Here is a 13358-nt window from a genome sequence, read left to right on the forward strand (position 1 = left end):
GTAAGACTTAGATTGATCACTGTCGTGAGAAAGAATGTATCTACAAGTCCAGAATGTCCGTCCTTATATACCTGCCATCCTGTCCTTGTTGTGTTAGGTGGTGAGCTCATGTTGGATGGCTCACTGGTTAGTTGTTGGTGATCCATGATGTTAGGATCACGGTGTGTTATCCCGTGAGCCATTCCCTGGCTCACTGCGGCGTCCTTGGTGAGCCCGACGACTCACCCTTTATGTCTGAGTGAGCCATCACGTGATTTGCCAGGTGGGCCCGATTCTTATCTTATCGCGCTCCCTGATCGCGGGGTCGTCGATTCGCGGCCGCCCTGCTTCCTTGGTTGTTACACTACGTATGGATAAGGCGCTTAGACTACCTCTAGACCTACGGGGGAAGTAGAGTCGGATTTAAGGTCTAGCTAATAGGTTATAAGAGAACTTAAACGCTTATTACTATAGAACGGCTCTATAGAATATTATAAAAACTATACTATTCTATAGCCACGATTTTTCTCTATTTTATAATATATATATCGTTATAGTTTAGCTTTTATTTAAACTACTAGAGTAGTTATAAGACTCTAACCCTTATAACTCCTATAATTAATACCCCTATAACCTTTTAAAATATAATTAATGATATATTATAAGAATTCCTAAACGTCTTCGTAATAATATATTTTAATAATATTCTAATCTTCTCGAAGATAATAGAAGAATATAAAGGATATATCTATTAAGTCTTTATATAATTATATTAATATAAGCTATTAATAGAATTAGAAAAGGCTAAGTTTTATATATAGGAAATAGATTTCTTAAAATATATAATTATTTTAAGAGAAATTAAAATAGAAAAATCTAAAATAATAGCTATTAGGGAATAGCTTATATTAAAGAACGTTAAGGATATTAGAATATTCCTCGGTTTTATTAACTTCTATCGACGATTCTTAAAAGGATATAATAAGATTATTAATCCTTTAATAAGCTTTATAATTAAGGAAATAAAGTTTATATAGAATAAATTCTAAGAAAAGGTATTTTATTAAATTATCGATATTATCTTTAGCGAATTAGTCCTCTAAATAATAGACCCCGAAAAACCTATAGAAGTCGAGATAGATATTTCCGATTTTATTATTAAAGGATAATTAAGATAGAGGGACGATTAAGGATATTTATACTTAATAATATTCTTCTTAAAGAAGCTATATAGATTAGAGCTTAATTATTAGATATATAATAAAGAATTTATAATAATTATTAAAGCTTTTAAAGAATAGAGAATATATTTCTCTAGAATATAATATAAAGTTAAAGTCTATATTAATTATAAGAATTTTATATACTTTATAATATATAAAGACCTTAATAAATATTAAATTAAATAAATAGAATTCCTTTTAAAATTTAATTTTATTATTATCTATTATAAGGGATTTAAGAATAGTAAAGTAGATATTCTAAATAGACGTTTAAATTATAAATAAAATACGCCCTTTAATATTAATACTATCTTAATAAAAGATAAAAAAAGGAACTATATCCTTTATTATTAAATATTAATAATTATTATTTATATAATATTTATTAAATTATTTACGAAAGTATTAGAACTAATTCGATAAGTTTATAAAGCTAAGGCCTATAGGTATTAAGGAGTAATAAAGACTTTTACTCGATTTAAGAAATACTATAACTTTAAAAGAACTAGATAGGATATTATAATAATTATTTATAATTCTAATTTTTATAAAAAGAGTAAAATAAAAAGATATAAGCTTTATAGAGAGCTTAAGGCTTTATTAATATTAATAGTAGCTTAGGAGTTAATCTTATTAGATTTTATTATTAGCTTATTATTATTAAAGGAACCCTTAATTAGGACCTTTTATAATAATATCCTAATAATCGTAGATTAATTTATTAAGTATTTATATTTTCTCTTATATAAAGCTATAAAAATAATAAAAGACTTTATTTATATTTTCCTTAGAAATATTATAGGATAATATAGACTTTTAAAAAAATTAATATTAAATAGAAATAAGCTCTTTATTAATAATTTCTAGAAATTATTTATTATTTAATTTAGAGCTAAATATAAACTATCTATAGCTTTTTATTTATAAATAGATAGATAAATAGAAAGAATGAACTAGACTTTAAAATAATACTTCTAATATTATATTAACTATTAATAAAATAATTAAATTATATTATTATTTATTATATAGTTTATATATAATAGCTTATTAAGTAAATCTATAAAGGAATTACTTTTCTATATTAATTATAAATATAACTTAATAGCTTATATAGAATATTATAAAGTATTAGATATATTAAAAGTAATTAAAATTATAATTAATATCTATAAAATATAGGATTAAATTAAGCTCGACCTCGAGCTTATATATATTAGAATAACTATATACGCTAATAAAATAAGGATAAAAGGATTATCCTTATAGGAGGGAGGTAATATTTACTTTATCTATTAAAATATTAAAATTAAACGATTAAATAATAAATTAGATTTTAAGAAATTAGGATTTTTTAAAATTCTTAAGAAATTCTTAAATATTAATTATTATTTCTTATTATTAAAGAATATAAAGATTTACTTTATTTTTTATATAATATTTTTAGAATTAATATTATTAAATATATTATTTATAATTAATATAGAAATAGAAGATATAAATAAATATAAAATTAAAAGAATTATCGATTATAGAAAAATAAATAAATAAGATAAATACTTTATTAAATAGAAAAACTATAAATATAAAGAAAATATATAAGAATTAATTAAGGTTTAAATTACTTATAATTATTAAAGTAATATTATTAATTTTAAGGAAATTAAGCGATTCTAGGTTAAAGGAGCTTAAAGCGCTTTAATTAATAACCCTAAAACCCTTAATTACTTATATAATTATTATAGCTTTAGACTCCTCCCGCTCTATAGAATCTAACTTATTTAGAGACTATAACCCTTAGTTTATTATTTTTATACCCCTTTTATAAAGAGATCGCTTTTAAGTACGAAAGCGCTTTAAACGATTAAAAGCTTCCGCTATTTAAGACTATAGCTCCTCTAAATATACCTCTTTATTTAGCTCTTTCTTATCTAGCTTACTTAGCTCTTAGGTAATATAAGATATTATTATAAATTAGCGGATTAAGAAAACGAGAGAGATATTATTATAAGTATTTATAAATATTAATAAATACCCCCGAATTATTATAAGAGCGATTACGATAAACGTATTTAGAGTAATAATTAACGCCCTCTATTATATAATATTTCTAACCCTTTTATTAATAGAAGGAATATAATATAATATCGTAATTACGAAGCTTAATAAAATTAAATTATTTTTATCGCTTTTAAATAGATAGGGATTTTAGTTTTTCGATATAATTCGATATTTCGTTAATATTATAAAGGAAGAATAAGTTAAAGGATATAATTACTTAGGGTATAGCGCTTATAAGTAAGGGTCGCTAGGATATTAACTTAGAGGAGGAGAATTATATAATACCTTAGCCCGGTCGTTACTAGGATACTAGGTAGGATACTTTATAGGCGATCGGACGCGCTATATAGACCTATAGGATTACTTATATAACTATAATTAGATTACGATTCTTAAAGTAATCCAGTTATTAATTATACTATAACCTAAGTAATAGGATTATAATAAGAAAGGTAAGCTATCTAATATAGACTTATTAACTTAATATAATAAAGATAGAATAATAAGTATATAAGGATAAGTATTTAATATTTATAGATATATTCTTTCTTATAATAGTAATTAATCTAAGTCTTATTTTATATTTATTATAATAAGTACGTAACGCTTTACGATATTATATCGTCTTAGAATTATAACCTAAGCTTCTATAAATAGTAACCCTAACCCTCTAATAGTATTCCCCTTTCGGAAGCTACTAGGTCGTAATATTATTATAGAAGGAGCCCTAAAATATCTAGCCCTATTTATATAATACCCTTATAATAAAGTAGTTATTCTCTAATTCCTCGTTAAGCTTATATATAATATAGAAATGCTAATAGCTACTACCTATTACTTAGGTCTTATTAGTCTATAATACCTAGTACTAATTATTAACCGACTAATTAGAATAGGCTTTAGCCTAGGTAAGCTACTTTTACTAATTAACCTCTAAAATAGGGGGCTTCTAGGTAGCTAGATATCTACTAAAGCCCTATTTTCGGAGGTAGTTATAGATAACGTAAATACTAAATTAGCTATTAAAAAGCTAAGATATAAGCTCTTTAAAGGTTATATGCCTACCTTCTACGGATCCTATAATATATTTAACTAATAAGAGGACTTCTTTATTACTTATTTTTCTAAGGTCGACTAGTTCTATAGGTGATTTTTACGGAAGCTACTATAATTGCCCTCTAGACTTACTATAACGAATAGCTTATATAGGCTGCAATAGCGCTATAGGATAGCTAGGTATTAGTATAGAGGGTTCTAATCCGCTAGCGTTCTAGCGTTATAAGGTGCTCCTTCCTTATTAGGAAGTGAAAAAATGAAACAAAAGTAAGGTACAAAGGAATTTCAGTTTCCTGAGGAAGGGACGTGCTTTTTATACCTTCCTGCCAAGACCCACAGGCAGGGGTCGCAGTTACCTCGGAGGGTATCGAAACTTATGCCCCTAACCATGTAGTCCTCGAGAACCGAGGAACCAAATGCTCGACACAGAACACAAGCGTCATGCCGGTCATGCAATGAGTTCACGTCTTCACCATTGTGCCGGACTGTCTATACACGCCATCTGGACGTAGAATATGAATGAAAAACAGTACAAGAGGAGCCGGAAGAACATGCGAGGGCCCAAAGGACCCGAGGTATCGTACAAGTACAGAACAGGGGGCGTCGCCGCGTCCCGCCTCAACGCCATGATGCAGTCGGGCATGGGCCCGAGGATGAAAGAAGAAAAATTAAGATAAAAAAATACACTCTAGTGCTGTGCGCCGCCCGTGCTGCTCGTCGACTCCGTCTGTGCCTTCGCTGTCGCTGGGCACTCCACCTCGTGCCCCTCCTCCTGAATGCTGACGTGTCCCGACGTCGAGTCTGTCGCGAGATGCAGTCTCTGCTCTCGCCCGCCAGGCCCGCGTCCGAGCGGTTCCTCCTGGGGTCATTGGGCGTCCAGTTGGCTGCCACACCGGCGACAATGAGGCCAGCCATGACAGTCGGCGCGCCGAGCGCCGAGTTGGACCTGCTACGGTTGCTTCGCGAGCGCCTCCGTGACTCGGGCGTCGGTGCCGGGGGTGCCTCGCTGATGCTGGCCTGTCGGGGCGGTGTGACGGGCGGCGCCGGGTGGATGACCGAGTTGGACCGCGAGTGCGTTGGGCTTCTCGAGTACGTCACAAACGTCTCGCGAGGGTGCTGGACCGCAAACTTGAGGTTGTTCAAGCGTCCGCCCTTCATACGCTTGAGGAACGTCAGTTCGTCCCGCACGTCCGCCAGCGCTTCTGGGTACTGGCCAAACTCCTCGTCATCCACCGTGAGCTTGGGCCCGCTCTCCTTGGACTTGCGTTTGAGGTAGTCCGGGATGAGGCGCTCGACAAACTCGTCGGGGATGAGACGGATGACGATACCGAACGGAATAGAGAGAAACCCGAGGACAATGGCGATGCCCCACATCAGGGCCGTCTGCTTGTCGGGAGCAATTGACAAAGCAGCGCCACCCACAAAGATGATCAAAATCTGTCCGCCGATCATAATCGAGCTGATAGCAACGAAAAAGTAATTTTGCGTAAGACCTTCAAAGATGTTGAAGCGATTGTCGAGGCGGCGATTGCTGGAGGCGGTCAGTCATCTCAATATCATGATACGTGGGGTTTGATCAAGGACTTACTTCCACTGGTTGAAGATTTGCATCCACACAAACGTGTTGAACACGAGAGTACGGACCTGAGCTTCAAACCTCTCTGGAGACAGGTTCATCTCATTCTTCACAAGGTCCAGATGATCGTAGCCATAGAAGAGCATGAATGTAATGGCGAGCTGGTAGATAGCTTGGCCGATGATCATCTTCCACATCGTCGTAGAGATGATCGAGGCGTTGCGTCTCTCGGGCTTCCTCAAGAGAACGCTCTTCTGGGGCGGGTCCGTGGCCAGGGCGAGAGCAGCGAGAGTATCCATGATGAGGTTGACCCACAACAGCTGTACCGCTGTGAGGACCGACACAGCACCTTCGCCTCCGTTGCTGGAGACAGACGTAACGAATGTGAGCACGACGGCCGTAATGTTGACCGTGAGCTGGAACTGGAGGAAACGTTTAACGGCGTCGTTGACCGCACGTCCCCACATGAGAGCCTTGACGATCGAGTTGAAGTTGTCGTCCATGAGAATGATTGCGGAAGCCTCCTTGGCCACTTCGGTGCCCGCGATGCCCATGGAGAATCCGACATCTGCCGTCTTGAGAGCTGGCGCATCGTTCGTGCCATCACCTGTGACGGCGACAATCTCGCCCTGTTCTTTCAGGCGCTTAACCAGGATGCGCTTGTCCTCGGGGCTTGAACGGGCGAGAACGTGAAGTCGAGGGAGAATCTCCATTTGTTCGTACTTTGCCAGGTTGCGGAATTCTGGACCCTCCATGACAACACTGTGAGGCTGCAGAATGCCGCACTCCTTGGCGATGGCTTGAGCAGTGATCTTGTTGTCTCCTGTAACCATGCGGACGCAGACACCGGCGCCCTGGCACGTGCGGACAGCCTCGGGGACGCCTTCACGCAGAGGGTCCTGAATGCCTACCATGCCGACGAAGACCATGTTCCGGAATAGGTCCTCAAAGTGAATCTCGTTCTTGTCTGCGTCACCGCGACGGGCGGTTCGAGGGGGCCATTGGGGAAAGTCTTTGTAGGCAAGGCCAATCGTACGGAGGGAGCGCGAGGCGTAGCTCTCAATGAGGCCGTTCACCATCTTGTGGTTGTCGACAGTCATGGACACAAGCGAGGCATCGGTCGACGGTTGTCCGAAAAGCTCGCTGCACTGGGCGACGACAATCTCGGAGGCACCCTTGACAAACAGTCGAGCGCCACCACCCGGGAGTTGGATAACAATGCCCATGCATTTGCGACCAGAGTCAAAGGGGATAAGCTGAAGGGTTTGCGCGTTGGCGCGCTCCTCGCTGACCGGACCCATGCCGAGATGAGCCTGGGCCAGCAGAAGCAGGGCACTCTCCGTCTTGAAACCGATGAATGTCTTCTCGCCATCAACCTCGCCCTCAAAGGCAGTCGAGTTCAGGACGATCGACTTGAGAAGGAGATCCTTGACCTCGGGACCCAGCATCTTGACGAACTCGGGAATCTGGATGTCACCGCCCTGCTCGACGGCAGAGCTGCCGAGAGCACTGCCTGAGCTTCCAGGGCGCTGGCCGCCGAACTGATGCGTAGTCCCGATCGTGCCAGCCACCACCTGCATCTTGTTTTGGGTCAGCGTTCCCGTCTTGTCAGAACAGATGTTCGTCGCGTTGCCCATGACTTCGCATGCCTTGAGATGCCTGACGAGGTTGTTGTCCTTCAACATTCGTCTCGTCGCGAAAGCCAGGGCAAGTGTGACGGCGAGAGGCAGTCCCTCGGGAACAGCGACGACAATGATGGTGACGACAACGATGAAGATTTCAAGGAACATTTGACCCTTGTCAGCCGGGGTGACGTCGCTACCGAGACGGGGCAGCCGCACAAGGAACCGGATGAAGAGGACGATGAACAGGAGCAGACCGGCGGCACCTCCAAGCTTGGCGATGTACTCGGCGATGATGTTCAGTTTGGACTGAAGGGGTGTGACTTCGGGATCCTCGTTGAGTGCCATGAGCGTCTGGCCGTAGGTAGAGTTCACACCAGTCGAGGTGACCATGAGGTGCCAACACCTTCCATGACACGGGCGCCAGAGAGGATGAAGGGGTCCATCTTCTTGACATCTTCGTGGTTCTCAATGGCGGCAAATACGTCAGCAGCCGCCTTCTTCTTGATGATGTCGGACTCTCCGGTCGCCTGAGATTCGTCGCATTTGACATTGAAGCCCTCAATGAGCAGGCCATCAACTGGAACCAAGTCACCTGGTTCCAGGTGAACGACGTCACCCACCAGAATATCGTATACGGAGATTTCCATAATCTTTCCGGAACGAACAACCTTGACATCGCGGTCTTGCTTCTTCTTGTTGAGCTTGGCAAACTGTCGCTCCTTGGAATAGTCGTTCAAGGACCCAACAACGACCACAATGACAATGGCAGCCACAATGGCCACGCCCTCCACCCACTCGACCCTGGACTCGCCCTCTTTGTGTTCGCCGCCTACTGATTGGTAAATGCCGATGGCGAGGGAGACGACAGCAGCAGCAGTCAAAAGCATCAGAACCTTGTCTTGGTATGTGATCCACATGAGCTGCAAAAGACTCTTGCCCTTCTTCTCCGGAAGGCGGTTGTCCTTGAAAACGCGCTTCCTGTCGACAAAGCTGCCGTCCCCGCCCGCGGCGGGATGAGGACGCGCAGAGGCCGCAGAAACATCCTCCTTGTGACTGCCGTCTGACTTGATTGCCAGGTGGCTCGTGGCCTGCTCATACGTGACGTGCTGAGGGACAGTGTTCTCTTCGATACTGAGGCCTGCTTTCCGATCGCTCTGGACACCCTTTTCAAGGCCAGCCAGGCCGCCAATTCTGTAGAAGGCGGCCAGGCTCTTGGGGTTGAGAAGCTTACTCAGTTGACCAGGACTGAACGCGAAGGGGTTGTTGTCGACTTGGAAATCGCCCTCCTTCCCTTGGTCCGGCTGCAGCGCAGTGTCGTCTTTCATCAGCTTGTCGTTGGAGAGGTGGTGGCTGTGGAAGCCGGTCTTTTCAGCGTTCGAGCCCGACACAGCGAGAGTATCGCCTTGCGAGGAGACGAAAGACCGAGAGGTATCCAGGTCGTCGTCGACAGAGTTTCGTCGTGAACGGGCGGTCGTCGGCACGGAGAGAAAGGCGCGATCGTTTCCTCTGGCAGTGATGGGGCTTGAAACGTTGTGTGGGCTCCGGGGCCGGCTATCTCTGCTGTCGAAGGAGGTTTCGGCGCGGAGCTCGGGGCGGGCATGGGGGTCCTGGGCGGCGAGCATGTTCTGTGAAGCGATCCATTGCGCAGCGGCCGGGTCGACAACGGTGGAAGGACTGATAGCATCTTCCTGAGGGGAGGTAGGACTGGCACCAAGATTCGCTCGCGCGTCGTGAGGCACATCGGGAGTCGAGGTCGCGGCCGTGGTGTCAATGGTGATTGTTGGTCTGTACACCCGTTAGTAGGACTAGCACTGCGTACGGCGCGACGGCCACAGCTGAGGGTTGACAAGGCTCTTGTCACACATACGCGCGAGGTCTGCGCTGAGCAGGAGCAGGGTGGTCCTGCGCGTCGCGATTGGGGTCCATGATGGCGGTTTATTAGTGTTGGACGAGTGCGAGGCGTGCGCTGTGGTGCGCTGGGATCGAGTTCGAAGAGGAACAATCGAAGAGGAGCAATACAAGATATATCGGAAAAGTAAAAGTAAAGAATGTTGTTGTGAGGTTCAGAATGGCATGGAACGAGGCAGCGAGAGGTGCTCAAGTGCCATGGAGGATGGTGAATAAGGGTCCGCAGATGTTGGCGAGCGTCATGAACGGTACCGAGCTGCTTCTGCTCTGCTGGTTATGATTGTGAGAAGGAGTGTGATGAAGTCAAGTAACGTAGAGTGAAGCGGTGGGTGCAGGGCGGTTGTCGAAGGCACACGCGCACAAACATGGATCAAGCCAGCAGGGGCGGCGGGCCAAGGGAGGGGGTTTTGGATTAGATGTCAAGAGGAGAAAGCAGCAGAAGGAGAAAAAAACACGACATCGAACACAAATGCCGAGAATAGCAAGCAGCGGAAGTTTGCTTCCTGCGACATGCATTATTTTACCTTTGCCTTCGCTACCTTTTTACGTACGTAGGTACCTTGCTTGGTAGGTGACCTTGAGGTAAGGTGCGTGGCTACCTGGACCTTGCTTGCCTGCCTTCTGGAGATACCTACCCAGGTAGGTACCTAGGTACATGTATCTACGCTCAGGACCACGCCTCGCACACCTAAGGTACCCACCTATACCTAAGGTACCTTCTTGTACCTAGGTAGGTACCTTCCCTTAGCAAGCCTTAGATATGATGAGCGTTGAGGCTCCTTGGGCGCGTCTCCCCCCAGTGAGGCAGTGCAACTGCTGAGGCAGGGTCTCTCACTGGCCACGGCTCTCGCGAACGGGGCAAATGGGGGCCCATCCGAGGGAAGGGCTAGGGAAGATTCGAGGAAGGCGCCAGGGGTACGGCAGCTTGGGCAGGAGCTGATGGCACCTCGGCCGTGGAGGCTAGCACTGTTGGGGCGTAGTGGCCGCAGGGGCCTCGGTGCTTGACATATGCAGGGGCGCGGGTAGATCGCTATTCGGCCACTGACTTCTACTGTACTGTACTGTACTTACTGTACTGTACCTGTACATCAGAGCCCTACCTACATGTTTGCCGTACCTACCTAGTAGGTCTTAGGTACCTACCTAGGTACAGGCAGGCAAAGGACCTTCTCCAGTGCTGCCTCGTGTCTCCCCCGTCGCCCGCCAGTCTCCCACCGCATCCATCCTGCTCGAGACATCAATGTCGTCAAGCACCGGGCGGGGCATACCATGGCACGACAAGACAAAGAGATAAATGCACAACATCGAGCGGGCATCATGCCAATCGCCAGTTGCCTCAGCTACGCGCCCTATCCGCTCCTCTTTCTGACCTTCTCGAGAGGTACCCCGGAATGCGACTGTGGGCGGATGGGGCGGGCATGCGCTCCGTCTGCTGCCGTTGGTCCTTGGTGCCTCGTGTTCCCGCATGGCTACCGCTGTTTGTAAACCATATTCACCTGTTTGTTGTGCAAGTATAAGCCTTTTCACCTCGGCTTGCTTGGTACAGGTACCCAGCGAGCGAGCAAGCAGGGGGGGTTCAGAGTGAGCTACATGGTACAAGTACGCAAAATGGTCTCAACACGAAGCTCCCAGGCACTGGGCTGGCCCAGCCTGGTCAGGCCAACAATGACATGGTTTTCTCGCCTTCTTCCAGCCGTCTTGGTTTGCATCTGATGGCCAAGCTTCCTCTCTCCCTCCCTCCCTCCCTCCCTCCCTCCCTCCCTTCGTCTCATTACAATCGCCTTGTTGACAATACCTCCAGGGCCGACAAATCTCCACCCCGTCTAGAAACAACCAGGCCCAGCGAACTTGGAACATTGGCCAACCAAACCGACAAGGGACGCTCATCTCGTTTCTTGGCATGATCTCCGTGCCATGCCAAGCTCCACCCCTGGCCCATCCCCCCGAGCACTGCAAAATTGACCGCGGCAGACAAGGGAGTGAACGGCTGTTCGGAACTGCCAATTTGACACCAAGATTGGTCAATGGGCACGTGTCTACGTACGTACTCCTCAGGAGGCCTTGGGAGGACCGACGTGAGCTGTCATCAATCAGGCGTGAAGAAGAAGCAAACCGCGAATCCAGCTCCAATCATGTTCGCTGAGAGCCCCTTGGGACGAAAACTGCCCAGCACACACAGAAAAGATGGAGCGAAACAAGACGAGTGCCACGCCCCCTTTAGCCCCAAAGACGGGCGCTTCACACCAAGCGCCTCAAACCGCCCGACTCTGGCGCCTGAGCCACTCGCCCTGTCCAAGGGTGACGGGTTGTTTGGTACGAAACGGGACCTCGTCTTCAGCACGGCAAAGCTTCAATGCGTCTGTGCCTCCCAGTGTTATTCCCGCCCGTCTCAACCTGTCGGATCTGCACTGCATTTTGCCTATCCGCGCTTCCATCCTCGTTTGGGGTTGCCTTATTGCGAAACCGGCCGAGCTCTTGGCTCGGTTTGGCTTGCCTCAGTGGGTTGCATCTGTCGTGATATCAATCGTGGTGTCCATCGGCGTCTTTGGAACATGTGTGTCGCACTGTAGATTTGGTCTTGGAGGCTGAGTGGCTCGACGAAACTCTACGTGCGCCGTGGAAGACACGATCCGATGGTTTTCGTCGGTATCAGGACCGTACAAGCTTGCAAGGCAAACTCAAGATCAGGTTAGCCCGTCTGAAATGAGCGACAACTTGCGTGGCATGTTTCTGGACGTAGACTTTGGTTCGACAAAATTGACAGCCATGGGGCGAGGTGATCCCAATCGGAATGATATCATGCGCAACATGCAGAGTGCGCCTTGGTGCTGCGTTGGTGCTGGGGTGCTCCCACTTTGGTAGCGACCCTCGTATGCCCCAAGGCCCCATGCCCATGAGCTTGATTCGCGCACAAGGCAAGGGAGAAGCCTGGCTAGGTACTTTCATGACATCCGATGATATCTCCTAGGGTCTGTTATTTTCTGGTCTCATCCTATCGTTGTGTCATGAGCACCCGCGATTGAGAAGGTATGGATGCTTTCGATCGATCAAGTATCGAAGGCTGATCTCAGGCATTGATATGGCCTTCTTGTAATTGAAGAACCATCGACACTCTGAGGCTGATAGAGCACTGTTCGTTGTATCAAGTTGTCCAGTGGTCCGCACAGCTGCTTCCTTCGAGGGGGCCATCGGCAGGATGGACACAGCCCCATCCAGTAGCCATGTTCAGACCACATGCGCAGCATATCATGCTATTGTCACGAGGCTCTCGACAGTTTCAACTGCGTGAGACCCTCAGTTGCATGTCCGCAAGCCAAGCCACCCAATGTAAGTTCACGAAGCGTCATGCGGGGTGCTTCACCACACTCAGTCACAAGACATGATCAAACGTGACAGTCCTATGATCGCACGCGAGTGTCGCGAGCTGTGACACGGGAGCATGAAAACACCAGTCTGAAGCATTACCGTCTAACCCTGGCCTGCAAGCCTCTCTCGCCGTGCTTCATCCAGAACGCAAGAACACAAAACTTTTTGCCCCATAGTTGACCATTTTGATAACCCGGAACACCATCCAAACCCCATGTCCCATGCAGACACACGCGCCAGAGACTGAGCGGGCCAAAGATCACCTCCGACCCAGATCAACCTCCCTCACAAGTTCCATCGTGCCCTCCCCCTCTCCGGCGGCGGGAGTCTCGACGCCGAAGAACCCCGCCACAGCCGTCCGCACGACGCCCCGCCAGAAGCCAGCCACGACCTGCCCCGTCCGGCCGTCGCCGCTCTGCTTAAAGTCCGGGAAAGGCGTTGACCTCAAGCAGCCAGGCCTCGCCCGCGGCATCGGACGAGGAAGTCGAGCCCGTACACTTCGAACGCGCCGGGCAGCGGCTGAAAAGTGCACCGGTCATTGCCGCGCGCCGGCGCCCTCGAAGG

General features: G+C 45.7%; 2 protein-coding genes across 2 annotated transcripts in view; both read right to left on the minus strand.

Annotated features, from left to right (window-relative positions):
* Positions 1-5007: 5007 nt before the first annotated feature.
* Positions 5008-9446, minus strand: VDAG_10039 (plasma membrane calcium-transporting ATPase; the record flags this gene model as incomplete). The annotated part of the gene is made up of 5 exons (XM_009651303.1): positions 5008-5029; positions 5104-5850; positions 5908-7871; positions 7922-9305; positions 9388-9446. The coding sequence occupies 5 exons, from the start codon at positions 9444-9446 to the stop codon at positions 5008-5010; spliced, it is 4176 nt and encodes a 1391-aa protein (XP_009649598.1).
* A 3607-nt stretch (positions 9447-13053) lies between these two features.
* VDAG_10040 (TTL domain-containing protein) overlaps positions 13054-13358 on the minus strand; it is a gene marked incomplete at both ends in the record, with an annotated part of 2774 nt that continues 2469 nt past the window's right edge. The window contains one exon of the mRNA XM_009651304.1: positions 13054-13291. Within this exon, the coding sequence (XP_009649599.1) occupies positions 13054-13291 (238 nt within the window). The remainder of the gene's footprint in view (positions 13292-13358) is intronic.

This window comes from Verticillium dahliae, genomic scaffold, assembly GCF_000150675.1.
Source record: "Verticillium dahliae VdLs.17 supercont1.31 genomic scaffold, whole genome shotgun sequence".
NCBI classification, from domain to species: domain Eukaryota; kingdom Fungi; phylum Ascomycota; class Sordariomycetes; order Glomerellales; family Plectosphaerellaceae; genus Verticillium; species Verticillium dahliae.